General features: G+C 36.6%; 1 protein-coding gene across 2 annotated transcripts in view; it reads right to left on the bottom strand.

The window, feature by feature from the left end:
- The window catches only part of vcla (vinculin a), a 45,273-nt gene that overhangs the window by 5,392 nt on the left and 24,116 nt on the right, over window positions 1–15,765 (bottom strand). For both annotated transcript variants that reach the window (XM_081351501.1, XM_081351502.1), the window contains exons 7-18: window positions 14,595–14,685; window positions 13,447–13,594; window positions 11,819–11,972; window positions 10,957–11,132; window positions 10,420–10,610; window positions 7,731–7,930; window positions 6,485–6,613; window positions 6,092–6,241; window positions 4,046–4,154; window positions 3,661–3,963; window positions 3,450–3,574; window positions 2,484–2,669 (exon numbers count right to left, since the gene is read on the bottom strand). In XM_081351501.1, coding sequence (XP_081207627.1) covers window positions 2,484–2,669; window positions 3,450–3,574; window positions 3,661–3,963; window positions 4,046–4,154; window positions 6,092–6,241; window positions 6,485–6,613; window positions 7,731–7,930; window positions 10,420–10,610; window positions 10,957–11,132; window positions 11,819–11,972; window positions 13,447–13,594; window positions 14,595–14,685 — 1,962 coding nt within the window. The remainder of the gene's footprint in view (window positions 1–2,483; window positions 2,670–3,449; window positions 3,575–3,660; window positions 3,964–4,045; window positions 4,155–6,091; window positions 6,242–6,484; window positions 6,614–7,730; window positions 7,931–10,419; window positions 10,611–10,956; window positions 11,133–11,818; window positions 11,973–13,446; window positions 13,595–14,594; window positions 14,686–15,765) is intronic.

The raw sequence follows: 15,765 nt of genomic DNA, 5'->3' as shown, positions 1-15,765 counted from the left end.
CTGGGTAACGCCTGCCACAAGGTTTATAATGTCAACTGAAAACTGTGTAACTGATCTATTCTCATTTAAAACTGGGTGGTTAATTTGGACAGAGAGCAAACAAGCAAAGCCCCCAACAAGACATGATGGGTTCTCTATAAAAAAAGCAACTTTGAAAGCTTGTGGAGATTAAATGGTGTTGAATTTGAGCTTGAATGGTACTTAAAGGGATTGTTCACCCAAAAATTAAAATTTTGTCATTACTTGCCCTCAAATTGGTCCAAACCTGAATGAGTTTCATTGTTCTGTTGAACAAAAAAAAAGATATTTTGAAGATATTTTCTTCAAAGATATTTTGAAGAATGTTGGGAATGTTGATGGCAGCCATTGACTTCCATAGTATTTTTTTCATAGTTCCATATTCTTCATACCAACATTCTTAAAAATATCTTCTTTTGTGTTCAACAGAGGAAAGAAACTTGAACATGTTTGGAACAACATAAGGGTAAGTAATGACAACAATGCTTTAACCAATGACTGGATTTTATTTATTTATTTTAATGTGGCTGTGCTATAGAGATTGTCCTTAAAAATATTTTGTCATTAGAAAAATTATTTTAAAAAAGGATTTTCATTTATTATAAGTGGATAAAGATTTGTAATTATTTTTCAGAGACCAAAAAGCAATTTATAGCTGCTAAAATATATTATAGATGAGTATTACTAGAATATTTTATATTTTTCTTTCAAAAGTTGGGGTCAGTAAGGTTTTTAGGAAATTGCTACTTTTATTCAGCAATGATGCATTAACTTGATCAAAAGTGGCAGTTAAAGACATTTATAATTTTATGATTTTTTTTTTATGTCAAATTATTTATTTCAAATAAATGCTGTTTGAATGTTCAGATCCAAGAATCCTGAACAATGTATCACCGTTTCCACTAAAATATTAAGTAGTACATGGATAATAATAAGAAATGTTTTTTGAGCAGCAAATCATCATATTAGAATGATTTCTGAAGGATCATGTGACACTGAAGACTGGAGTAATGATACTGAAAATTCAGCTTTGCCATCACAGGAATAAATTACACTTTAAAATATTTTAAAATTACAAACAGTTCTTTTAAATTGTAATACTATTTCACAATATTTCTTTTACTGTATTTTTGATTAAATAAATGCAGTCTTGGTGCATATAAAATACTTTTAAAAGCATTTAAAAAAATCATACCTAACCCAAACTTTTGAACGGCAGAGTATCTATCTGCACTATATCACCATCCTAATAATCCATTTATTTCTAATTTTTACACTGTATTAAATTGAGAGTATTATCATAACTGAACAAGCAATAAACATGGGGCTGCGTGCAGATACAGACAGAGAAAGACCATGTTAACACGCAAAAGAACAAATAGTTTTCACAAGGACCAAGACAAAGCCAATAAAGGACTGTTGAACTATGATAGAAGTAGAGGAAAAAGCACACAAACATCCACAGAAGGACAAACACACAAAGTGGGCTCTCACTATGGTCACCTGATTGGGTTTTATTAAGTTATGATTGGGTTTTATCATTTTTTTTGCTTTCATCACCTTCTATCACCTACAAGAGCCTTTGCAATAAGCTTGTATCAGTTCCGTGCTAGTTCCCGTTGATATTGCATCCTCTGAGGAAGATATTTCCCATTAGTTAAAAGTTAACTCGGGTAGTCCTGTTTCATAGCAGATGCTCTTTTGGGGGACAGCTGCGAAGAAAAATCATGTATTGCTCCATCACTATGGTAAAAAAATGAGTAAATCTACTTGTTAAAAACGTTAGAGATCAAGCATGCAAACACGTCTTTCATAGATGACAGTTTCCGTTCATTTTTCCCCCCTGAAACTGGAATCATCGCAGAGATTTCCACATTTCAGGTTAAAGACAACATATACACTCAGATTTGTAAAGAAGCAACATTTCACAATCATAAAGAGCAGTACACAAAAGCGCAAACACATCTCGTTTTGCCTTTCCATTTCGGACTCTTGACAGGCTTTTTGAGTTTCACCCTTTCATTTATAATTATAATTCTTTAAAGTTATTTATTATTGTATTTAAATGTACATTATCATTTAAAAGTATGGGGTCGTTGCTTTTTTTTGTTTTTTTGAAAGAAGTCTCTTATGCTCACCAAGATTGCATTTATTTGATCAAAAATATAGTAAAAACTATAATGTTTTCTGTTAATATATTTTAAAATGTAATTTATCCCTGTGATGACAAAGCTGAATTTTCTTTTCTTTTTTTTATGAATAGAATGTTTCAAAGAACAGCCTTAATTTGTTAAGACAATGTAAAAGTCTTTACCATCACTTTTGATCAATTTTAAGCATCCATGCTCAAGTAATCATTTCTTTCAAAAATAAATCTTACTGACCCCAAACTTTTGAACAGTAGTGCATTATGTAACGAAATACGAGAAATGATTGTGTGCCTAAAATAAAGTAGATCCACTCACTTTGCTGGACCATTTACGGGCCTCGTCGTGTAGTTGCCTGGCCGCCACCATCATCGGCTCGCTCACCATCTCGCCGGCTTTCTGCTCAGGGAACTCTTCATCTTTTTCCTCTGGGGGTGGAGGCCTCGGGGGAGGAACCTCTCCCTCAGGGAGGGGCGGTTTGGGAGGAGCCTGATCATCATTGACCTGACAGAGTCATATGGGTTTATAATGACACAGGTAAATGATGACAGAACTGTTCCTTTAAAGGGATAGTTCACCCAAAAAATGAAAATTAGCCCATGATTTACTCACCCTCAAGTCATCCTAAGGTGTATATTCTTCATTCAGACGAATACAATCGGAGTTAAGGCCCTTGCACACTGAGTCCGAAATTCGCATCCGAAATTTTTGCACGTTAAAAAATAAAGACGACCTCACGTTATGTCATTCACGCTTGCACACTGCATCCGAAACTTTCGTCCGTCATAAAAAAATTCGGATCGAGTTCGATTTTCTGCGTTTTTCGCATCCGTAGCAAGCATTTTGAATGGTGTTTTGACAATTCAGAGCCACCGAATCACGAATACCAAAAAAACGCATACGAAAATTTCGGACTCAGTGTGCAAGGGCCTTTATATTTAAAAATGTCTGGCCGTAAGCTAGAATTTTACTTTGTAACGTGTTAAATATACATTTTTCCTTTGCTTCAGAAGGCCTTTATTAACCCCCCGGTGACGTGTGGAACACTTTTATGATGGATGGATGCACTTTTATGGACCTCAAAACCGAAACGGCCATTCACTGCCATTATAAAGCTTGGAAGAGCCAGGACATTTTTCAATATAACTCAGATTGAATTCGTCTGAAAGAAGAATGTCATATACACCTAGGATGACTTGAGGGTGAGTAAATCATGGGCTAATTTTCATTTTTGGGTGAACTATCCCTTTAAGACCTGAATTGATGTAGAGTAGCAGCACTTACATGCAGCTGATCAAGGTCTGGAGGTGGAGGTGGAAATTCAGGCTCCTGAGGCTGGAAGGCTTCCCTGACTTTCCCAACAGCAGCCAAGATCCTGTAGCCGGAGTCCAGGAAGCTCTTTTGCAAACCTGCTCAAAAGGGAAAAAAAGATTTCTGTCAGCAACAGCAGTAATAGGTTTTCTACAAATGTATTCCGAACATTTACAAAAAAGACCTGGATCCTGGATGTTTCCTGCTACAGCTTTAGCAGCCATAACCATGGGTGAGATGGTTCTACCAAGATCATCTGAAGCAGCTTTGACTAGTTCTCTGAATTTAGGGTCCTCTGAGTTTTCCACTTCCCGCTTGGCCACCAGAAGTACCCTGTTAGCCCGCCGGGCAATGCTCGTAGCCCCTGCAACCAACATCTGGGGCTGAACATTAGCCATTGCCACCCGGCATTTATCAATGTCTTTCTTAATGGCCTCCTCTGAAGCATCCAAGAGGGATTTAGTGTCAATGGCTTCATCCACAAGACCTGAAATAGAGATTAAAAATTTTTTTTGATGTGGTCATTTTCTTTTTGATACATTCCGCTGATGAAAAGAATGAGCTTTTACTGGTCATTTTCTCAATGTTGTCAATCCATTGGTTCTTCATGGTCTCGAAGTGCTCATACGCAGCCTGGTTGCCAGGGTTCTTCAGCAAAATGCGTGCAGCAGAAGTGACCTGCTCATGAGAACAGCAAAACAGATATACACATCAAACAAACAAATTAGATCACAACCATCTTTATAGTTCCCATTCTGAGAGCTTTATTAGTAAAATGATAAATAAAAAGCTTTACAACAATATATCATCATAAATCTATCAAAAAAACAAAGAGAAAAAGGCTTCACAAATTACTTTTTAGTGTTTTTAAGTCCTTTTTAACAGTAATAAATAAAATATTTTGAAAAAGTTTTATACATCTTATACAATTAATGTTTTTGAAAGAAATCATTTAGTTGATCAAAAATACAGTAAGAACAGTAATATTGTGAAATGTTATTACAATTTAAAATAACTGTTTTCCAATTATTTTGTTCTATAATTTATTCCTGTGATGGCAAAGCTGAATTTTCAGCATCATTACTCCAGTCTTCAGTGTCACATGATCCTTCAGAAATCATTTTATTAGCATATTATATGCTAATTTGGTGCTCAAGAAACATTTCTTATCATTATTAATGCTGAAAACAGTTTCTGCTTAATGTTTTGGTGGAAACCGTAATTTTTTTTAGGATTCCTTGATGAATAAAAAAGTTCAAAAGTACAACATTTATTAGAAATAGAAATCATTGTATTAAAAAATTAGGGCTGTCAATCGATTAAAAAATTTAATCGCGATTAATCGCATGATTGTCATGAGTTAACTCGCGATTAATCGCAATTTTTTTATTTGTTCTAAATGTACCTTAAATTAATACTTTTCAAGTTTGTTATACTCTAATCAACATGGGCATGGATAAATATGGATGCTTTATGCAAATGTATGTTTATTATTGAAACCACAGTCAACATAGAGCATGAAGACGAGACATGTTTCAAAGGTCATAGATGTTTTTCAAAGAAATTGTTCATGTCTATTAGACACATATAGAAAGAACAAAGAAATACCAGGTTCCCATTACTTCTCTTTCTTTGCACTGAGCAATTCACTAACACAAACATGTTTAGATTTTTGCATGACAGGGCAGCTCTTCTGAAAATGCTAAATGTACATTTACTATTTATTATTACATTAGTGTGTCTCTCTCTATGCCCATTTTGATGAAGCTAAATTCTCAATAAAACTGTTTTCATTGGTATATTTTACTGTTTCTGTTGTCAAACAACGGAATGAATATGAAATAGTGACTGAAACGCGACCCATTAAGACATAACCAGCTCTCAGCGCGCGCGCGCGAGAGAGAGAGAGAGAGAGAGAGAGAGAGGGGGGTGCGCGCGTGCTGGGAGAGCAGTACCGACCGGCGGTACCGGTAGATTCTCAGAAACTAAATATGGTTTGGGCGCTTTTTTGAAGGGAAAAAATCGCTAAAGGGGTCTGCAGTGTCGCTAAGTTGGCAACACTGTGTATCTCCATTTCTCCAACTAGGGGTTGGGCCACGGGTCAAACAGAAAATACGCGCTGCGTTAATCGCGCGTTAAAAAAATTAGTGCCGTTAATATGATTTTGCGTTAACGCGCTAACTTTGACAGCCCTATAAAAAATATAATAGAAAACATTAGAAATGTATTTACTGTCACTTTTTATCAAGTTATTGCATCCTTGCTGAATAAAAGCATTCATTTCATTCATGAATTTCTTTAAAATATTTTTCCTGATAATGTTTTAATAATTTGCTTTTATTTTAATACAGATTTTTTAAACGTCTTTATAATTGATCTCTCAATACTGTTCTCACACAGTTATTTTAAGAATGAGGTCTCGCTCAAGGGTATCTATCATCATATTTGATGGTCTTCGGAATCAAAAATTTTGAATACCCCTGGAGAGTTGATCTTGTGGCTGATGTCCAAGAACACCATTGTGTGCCTTTAAATTAGCTCTGGCATAAGCACAGAGTTGGGCGTCCTCACAAACAGTACACACACATACATACATGCATATCTAAGCTGCATACCTGAGGTGTTAGACCTCTGGCTGATTTCACGGCCGCCTGAATGCCTTCAACTGTGCTCTTATTGGCTGTTCCCACAGCGGCGGCCTTCTCTGCTGTAGCACCCAGTCTGCTGGCATGATTCTCAAAGTTAGACGCCCTTTCTTCAAAGACCTACAGGAAAAATAAGTATGTTTGAGTGCATTTCAGACCTAGCTGTATTTACAAATTTACATAGAAATGTCCACGCAAGCTAAATTTGTAAATAATAATTTTGGGGATGCATTCGATATAAAAAATAGCGCTAAAATAAATGTTTCTTCTACAAATTGCAAAAGTCTTTTTAGGATTAGGTTTAAGGTTTGCGATACTGTGTTTGATATGACACTGAAAAGCATCTGTATAAAAGAGCCTGACCTCCTCTCTGTTGGGGGCTTCAAGAGGTGCTGTTGCTGCTACAGCCAGGAGTTTAATTGGTGTGGTTGTATCACTGAAAACATCAGACACCTCCTTGGTCATTGCCTCCTGCATCTTTGCCTTCAGGTCCTTGAAGGAAAAATATGATACAGGTTATTTAAGTGTACAGTTAACATACACTACCGGTAAAAACTTGGAATAAAAAGTGCTGTATGCTCACCAAGGCTGCTTGTATTTAATCATAAATACAGGGAAACAATTCAAAAGCACTGTTTTCAATCTTTCAAACTGTATATATTTTGGAATTATTATATATTTTATTTAATATATTTTAAAATGGCATTTCTTCCTGTGATTCCAAAGTTAAATTTTCACCAGTCATTACTCCAGTCTTCAGTGTCACATGATCCTCCAGAAATCATTCTAATATGCTGATTTGATCCTCAAGAAACATTTATTATTATTATCAATTTGGAAAACAGTTGTACTGTTTAATTTTTTTGGTAAAACATTTAAATCTTTGGGGAAAGTGAGTTTTTAAAAAATGAAAGAAAAAGTTATACTTTTAATTAGCAAGGACACATTCAAAAGTAACAGCAAAGACATTCATAATGTTACAAAATCTTTCCATTTCAAATAAGTGCTGTTCTATCTACTGTACTTTTCTATTGAACTTTCTATTCATCAAAGAACCAAAGAAAACATGTATCACTGCCAAAACTGTTTTAACATTGATAATAATAAGTACCATTATTAATACTTGAGTACCAATAATAATTGATAATATCGAGCAATCAGCATATTAGAATGATTTCTGAAGGATCATGTGATTGAAAAGTCATGTAGTGATGCTGAAAATTCAGCTTTCCCATAACAGCAATGAATGACATTTTAAAATATAATCAAATCGAAAACAGTTCTTTTAAATTATAATACTTTTTCAAAAACATAAAAAAAAAAAATCTTTATTATTATCATTATAATAATTATTCCTAACTAGGTAGTGTAATTGCTGGAAATAGCGTAGGAATGAATATATTGCAATGCAAATATTTTCCAGCAGAGGGTATCATTTGCTTATGTATTATCTTGAGCGCTTTGTGTACTGCACTACTCTAAGGCCAGCAGATTTGACCTCTGCACTTCCCATTTGAGAAGAGCTAAACATCTGATTATGCTTCACCCACACCTGCTGTGAGAAAGATACTGGGATCTTTTAATAGAAAAGGGGGACACGATGCCTTACTTTAATTGCCTCCAGCAGGTGAGCGGCCACAGCGCGCGCCTGAGGACTCTCTCCCTCTCCCCGCGAGGCCAGATCTGCCAACTGCATCATCAGCTGCTCCACTCGCTCACACATTGCTAGAAGCTCCTGTCTGTACGGCCCTGGTAGAGAGTTCGCCAGTCGACGGCCCTCAGCTATCAGTCCCCGTATGGCGGCCTGGCCTACAGACAGAGAGATAACAGGCTCCCATTCAGGCTGGTGCACCTAGACAATGTTATGGGGTCTGTGTATATGAAACAAGCTATCCATCCTGTGCACTAGGAACACAAACAAAATGTTTGTAATTTAATAATGAAATGTGTCATTTCTAGCAGAAAGGATCAAACAGGTTTCCCAAACACTCCCGACTCCAGTCTTCCATTGTTTGGACAAACAGACAGTCTCTTAAGGAAAATTAACTGCTTATAGTTGATACATGAAACACACTTTACATTTAAGCAAAAACAAAAATCATATTAGAAACATTATACTGAAACATTTCATGTCTCAAGACAGACCGAAAGTTATTTATTTCCAATGGAGAGTAGTACGGGAGTTCCGGTCATATGCGTATGTGGAATTTTCAGCTCCGATTTGAGCTTGAAATGTGTTTAAATAAACATCCAATCAGATATGATGTATTCTAATCAACTATGAGTGTGAGGTGAGAATGACCAATCTGATTGCACTAAAACATTCATTTTTAAACACTGTTTCTGTTAAATGGGCAGTTCAAGTTATTTTTATTTTTGATTAGCCCTAAAAACCTACTATGATTTTCTAGCAAACTTATTGGCGGTCATTTGTTGTATGTGGATAAATTCAAACATTCATTATTTATTCATTTTACCATAGAGAATAAGCAGAATTAATTTGAAATTAATGTGCAACTACCATTCACTGAGTGGCTAATAAGTTAGCATTACTTAAATTAGCAGTATTGGGGATTTTTATTTAATTTTTTTGATGCGTTACAACATTGCGTTACTCCCTTAAAAAGTACCTAATTGTGTTACTTAGTTACTTTTGGGGAAATTGATGCATTACATTACTTTTGTGTTACTTTTTCTCACCTGGGCAGGGCTTGCTTGTTTTTTTTTTTAATTTAAAAATAGCTACATTTGCTATTTTGGCAAATGTAAAGGACCTTTCACACCAAAAGTGAAATGAATAAGCCTCTGGCTGAAGGAAATGCAAATTCATGATTGTACAGTAGAGGGTGTAGCTCAAACAAACCTTTCAGCTGTGCTGCCTTTCTGGATTGCAGCAATAAAAACAAAAACAAAAATGAAACACTAATGTGATGTTCATCTGAAGTTATTTTTGCTTATTAGTATGGTTGAATTAGACCATGGAAGGTCAGCAGCAAATGCATAATAAAATGAGATTAAATACATAAAGTATATATGTGTTATTTAAAATGTAATTATTGAAGGTTGGCATAATATTCTGTTTTACTATTATCTCATTTTTATATTTTGATTCATTTTGAGCAATACTGAATCTGTTTTTGTGCAAGTAAGATGAGTAAATGCATTCTCACATTTAGTCTAGAACTACAATCACCATCGTGTTTACACAGCGCACATGACACCTTATTTGAAAAAGTAACTCAGACATTTTGTTGTAACTTTAAAAGTAATGTGTTACTTTAAAAGTTACTTGAAAAAAGTAATCTGATTACCGATTATTTGATTCGCGTTACCTGTAATGCGTTACTCCCAGCACTGTAAATTATTATCTCTATTTGCTAGTTTAAAAAACAACCAAAAAAACAAATATTTTACATTTACTTCATTTGGAAGTACTATCACATCACTTAAGTAGTATAGAAGATTAGAATCCAAGTACGCATCTAAAGTTAAAAGGGTAGATAGTATACTTTTTCTGGTGGATTTTGAATTGAGTATCCGTGCATGATGTTTAAGTGATTATTACCCACAATTCCTTGCAACATTTGGAGCTTGTGAAGACTCACTTTCAACTTTTTCAGTTGAAGAAATGTTCAGTGTTGCAAAGCTAAGCTGCCATAGCAGTTTTTAAAGTTTAATAAGGTTAATTAACAATGAATTCTTATGTAATAAAGTTGGCAAGATGACAAGGGACATGTGGTATCAAGATGCAATTATATGACGTGGTAGTATGTTTCAATACTGGTCTTGCTATACACTCGAAATCATGGATTTTCCCCATCACCAGCGAAGCACATACTTCACAGTCCCACCGCAGGAAAAGACGATCTCCAGAAGCAGAACTGAACAGCTCTGGTCTAGAGTTACTCCAAGACTAAGTTAACCTGAAAGTAACCTGACCTGCTGTGAATAGGACACGAAGCAGCTATTTATGGTTTGAAATATTTTAAGTATGAACATAAATACAACAGGGGCAGAGAAAATAGCCATCTGTCACATCACATAAAGGTCCAGAGTCAAGTGCCCAGTTCCATACATATGAATAAGTCATTCAATATGCCAGTGTCATCCTTTGGGGGAAAAGTAATTACCTCAGATGCCCAGATGAGGTTTTTACTTGACTGGATGCCCATTACGCTAATAACATAAACAGATTTTATAACTCCTACATGGTTTTGATACCTACAAATAGGTTGCCAGGCTGTTTTTTTTTTTTGTCTGATTTAAATGGTAATGTTTTACTTCATCATGCCACCCACCCACTCCATGATCGTCCACTCCAGGGTTGTTGATCCAGCGCAAAGCCTGCTCCATTTTGCCCTCTAGGGTAACAGCAGCCTTGGCAGGTCTCATGTTGGCCACGGCACGGTTAGTCTTTGCCTGCAAGTTTTGCAAAGCTGTGCCAATCTGTTTGGCCAGCGATCTAGCCTCAGGAGTATCCCCTTTACCCCTGTGACACAAAAATGGACATGAGATTCAAGAACAAAAACAAAAAAACATTTATAACATAATTAGCATGAGAATAAAACAATAAATAAATAAAAGAATCACATTATCAGACAGATATATTCCAGATCTGGAGTCACACTAGGCACATTATCTTGGTTACATAATGTGACCTAACCATGACCATGATAATGGTTTATCAAGTTCACATTTTTCATCATGTTCTGATCAAAGACAACATTTTCTAAACATGGCAGACTGGCATGACTGATATGAAGCTGAAAACCGTCTGTCCTTTGAAAGTGGAAAGAACACTTAATGTTCTACACGCAAAGTAGGCCTGTAATTACATTTTACGAAGTTCAACCAGTCTCGCAGTGAGTCCTGCGATCTCACTGATGGAGCGCAGAATGTCGTCTCTCTCTTTAGGGTCTTCACACAAGTCAGCGATGCGCTTGGCCTCTGCCAGAAGAGCACGGATGTTCTCTTCCCCCTCCGGACCACCGTTAGGATCAGCCAGCCAGCTCTGTGCAGAAATTAAACATTTAGTTAAAAAAAATGTTTAGTAAGTAACTTATTATCAGAATGAACATACTAGAGTGTCAACATTTACTATGTTTTCAATTTGAAGGAATATTAACAGTCATATTGTTATTCAGCATAAGGAAGCAGTCTGTTATATAATCATATACTTTGCCGTTGTCTGAACTCATCTGTGGTTTTCTGTCACTGCACCGACGGCAATGATTCCACCCTTTAAATACTTATGAGACAGCACATCTCCACTAAATAACATCAGTCGAGACAGATTTATGCAACAGCTATTTAGACGAGAACACGTCTGTAATTATGAGTACCCATTTTAAGTACCCACAGGTCCTCTGGGATGCATATTGTCTCTTCAAATCTGTAACTATAACAAAATAAAAAATGTAATAAGATATTACAAATAGACAAAAAATAAACTGACTTATGAACGTTGAGGCTGGAGAAAACACTTGCCATATCTTTTGTTGTTGACATCAATGGCCATTTATTGACTCAAACTAGGTTAAAACTGTCCAAGGTGTAATTTTATTTGGTTGATTAGGTATAAATGTTGGTACTCGGTTGGGTTGTCACTTGATGTTCAAAATTTGAGCCCTGAAGCAAACAATAGACACACTAAACACACCAATCTTCATGCTTCTGTTTTACAATCTCAAGACTGACCTGGGCCGTGTCGATTCTCTTGGCGATGGCCTGTTTGGCATTGGTCAGGGCCTCCAGCTTTCGGGCAGCGTTCTCCACTTTCCCCACCAGAATATCCAAACCCTGGCCCACCTGCTGAGCTTTCTGCATACCCATAGGGGTGGCACCCTGACCTCTGAACAAGCAACATATTGTATTAATGGTAACAATTAACAATAAGGTCTCATTTGTTAACAGTAGTTAATGCATTAATTAACATGTACTAACAATGGGCAATATATTCTTATTAACCATTGTTAATGTTATTTAATAAAAATGGGGGGTTAGTGCACTTCACAGTGCATTAAAGGTGCATTATGTAATATTAACAGCTAGTGGTTGAAATGGGTACTGCAGTCCAAATTCAAAACATTGGAGAGAGTTGTTTCCCCCGCCCTGTCCTTTCAGACTCAACAACACTCATTCAGGTTGCCAGATTCAGGACACGCAACAGGAATGAGCGCAAATGACAATGGAAAGCGATGAGCCTTACAGTGTAAGTTGATCAACTAATATATTCGTTTGCAATGTTTTAATTGCCGAGACTTTTTAGGTCAGGTAGAATCTGCAATTTCTGACACAGTTCGTTTGCTTACTTCAATGGCTGCAATAAGCTGTGTTTTCCACCATCTGGCAACCTCAGGTATTGAAATACTATTGGGTAAATTGGTAGTGGGCGGGATCACACAGACCAAAACAAAAACAGACATTCCGACACGGAATAGCATTGCTCAGCACTGCTTTTCGGAGAAACAAGTATTTGAGTTTACCATGTTTCCTAAATCTCTGCTAACATATTATGGTGCTTTTATGCTTTAGTACAAAAGAAATGACATACAGCACCTTTCTTTAACTAATGTAGTTGACTAATGTTAACAAATGAAAATGTATTGTAAAGTGTTACCAATGTAATGTTATAATTTACATGATCACAAAATCAAAATAACAAAAATAAATTGATAAATACAAATAAATTTCTCTCGGATAAAGATCCCTCCGACTACCCTTGAGAACTTAATTCAGGGAAACAATTTAACATGTAAGCATTCGATCTGCATGCACAGGTCAGTGTAAAGAGCCTCCCCTGTGTGAGAGTTCAGTGGGCCTGTGCACCCGCTGATTATCCGGCCCTTCAGCCTTTAATCTGCTTTCCTTCAGTCTCTCTAATGAAGTCAGAGCCCAGCGTCTGATCTTTCACTTTCACTCCAGCTTTCAACATCCCTGACACATGGGCCCAAACTGTACCACACCGTTCCTTCCTTCTCCTGTACTCAACAGTGAGGGATAAACAATCCCTGGAGAATTAGACCGCTAACAAACAACGTCTAAACTGTGTTTATTGAAAACCCTGACACACTTTCTCGTGTTGTAAATTAGAAGCAGTTACAGCCCCTGAGACACATCACACAGGGGTGATGATCATTATGAACAGCACACAGCTGCATTAATGAATAATTCAGGTCACGTGAGCACTACAGGAACATGTGCTGGCATTTGGCTCTCAATGTGAAATGCTGAACTGAGGAATCTCATAGTCTGTGGAATCAGCAGTATAATGGGTTCTGACTATGAATCTGCCTTTTCTCCAGGTGAACCTGAAGGGGGCGTACCTGGCGCGCACATCTGACACCTGATCCGTCATCTGGCCCAAGGTCTTGGCTGTTCCCAGGATCTCTCGTCTCTCTTTCCCCGCACAAAGCTCACCCACTTTTCCTGCTTCATCCAGTATCTGACGCAAAGCATGCTCTCCTGGATCTCCTGTACGAGAACATCCAAAGCAGGAGTTAAGCCACTACACACTCATCTTTTTAATCTGTTTCAATAAAAATCATCTACATTACACAAATATTGTGTACACTACTGTTCAAAACATTTTTAAAAGGAAATTAATACTTTTATTGAGCAAGGATGCATTAAATTGATCAAAAATGGCAGTAAGACATAACGTTAAAACAGATTCAAATAAATGCTGCTCTTTTGAACATTTTATTCATCAAAAAATCTTGAAATCAGCATATTAGAATCATTTCTGAAGGATAATGCGACACTAAAGACTGGAATAATGATGCTGAAAATTCATCTTTGCCATTACAGGAAATAAATACATTTTTAAAATACATCAAAACAGAAAACAATGTTTTAAATTGTAATAATATTTCACAATATTACTATTTTGCTGTATTTTGGTCAAATAAATACAGCTTTGGTGAGCATAAGAGACTTTTTTTTTCTTCAGAAAAACATTTTTTAAAAAAAATCTTACTGACCACTAACTTTTGAATAGTATTTTATGGCATTCAGGACTAGTTGGATCATATTATACATTTTTATTTGTTTATTTTTATTTAATTAGTTTCCCCCCCCCCAAAAAAATAAGGTAATTATTTTAATTATTAATATTTTTTTAAAGTTTTTGGTAATGTCAAAAACATATATGTCATAATAAATTGTATCTCTCTGATACATAGAATCAAACCACTTTGTTAGCATGTAAAGATCCAATACAGATTCAAATAGGTTTTATTAACGCATAAATGTTGGCGATCACATGTGTTCAAATCTGAGGTCAGAAAGTTGTAGAAAAAGGAGCAATTTTTGCAATATATGTTAAAATATGAAGAAGAAATTTGACTTAAAGTTACAGTATTTCTAGCGCAAAGAGTTATTTTATCTCAAAATATCAAAGAAAATCCATTCCTGACATGACTTCCTCAACACCTGAAAGATGACACTGAGCTAATGGATGTAGCTATGATACCTGGTAGGCCGTTAGGGTCCCTCAGCCAGATTTTAGCATGACCCATCTTTGACTCTATCAGAGCTAGCGCTCTCTTCATGGCCTCAGTGTCCTTCAAAGAAAAAGAGTGTGTTAGTAATCAGTAATGTTTGTCATTTAGGCCTTACAGGGAAGGATATAATCACATGTATCAGTATTTTGTATCAGTATCATGTATTTTTTTTTGCGGTTGCATATGTGCTCATATGAGGGAGTAGATGCTAAAGGGAGGGGGCTCTGCAGCTCTTTCCCTCTGAAGGACAAGAGGAGCCTCTGCCTCTCTCAATCACACACACAAAGTGCGAGAGCGACCCACATAATCACCACTTAACACTCCACTGCACCACGCACACATTTGGAGGAGAACTCGTCTGTTTGAGTAACTCAGCCGTGCGTATGGCACTCCTCTCTACTGCAGTCTAAAGCAATAGTCATCTACACAGACAAATGCATTCAATGCACACATTATCGCAAAAATGTGCATATCAAGAGCATAAGACTAAAAGACAAATGAAGGGTATGGGTGTGAAATTAGGTTCAGTGTGAGTATCAATGCCATGCCTTCAATACTGACACCTCAGATTATTTCAGCTTATTGAGGAGAGTTGTGCTATGAATTTTCTAATTGATGTGACTTGGCAGCAGTTCATAAAAAACTGGCAACACCCTAGCAACCATTCAGAATACCTTAGCAACTACAAACATACTCCAGCCATATCTGCAAACCAGAATAAGATAGACGAGGGATGAGATCTTTTGACTTACGGCAGTGTTTTGAGGCCCATAAAGGCCCCAGTCATATCTTGCTACAAATATATCAGAAAAACAAGGGAAAGACAATACTAACAATAATTTGTTACATCTATATACCACTTTTCTGGGTACTTAAAGGGCTATACATATGGAAGGATGAATCTCCACCTGGATGATGCGACGGCAGCCATATTGCACCAGAACGTCCACCACACGTCAGCTTATTGGTGGAGAGGAGACAGAGTGATGAAGCCAATCAGTATATAGGGATGATTAGGAGGCCATGATGATGGACAGAGGCCAATGGGCAAATTTGGCCAGGATTTTTTATGACCACAGAGAGTCAGGACCTCGGTTGAAGGTTGTGGCAAGCAGGACGAGGCCTTAATCTGGAAATGTA

This window comes from Scardinius erythrophthalmus, assembly GCF_964197995.2.
Source record: "Scardinius erythrophthalmus genome assembly, chromosome: 21".
NCBI lineage: Eukaryota > Metazoa > Chordata > Actinopteri > Cypriniformes > Leuciscidae > Scardinius > Scardinius erythrophthalmus.
The sequence above is the reverse complement of the archived record's forward strand: the minus strand, read 5'-3'. Positions and strand labels throughout refer to the sequence as shown.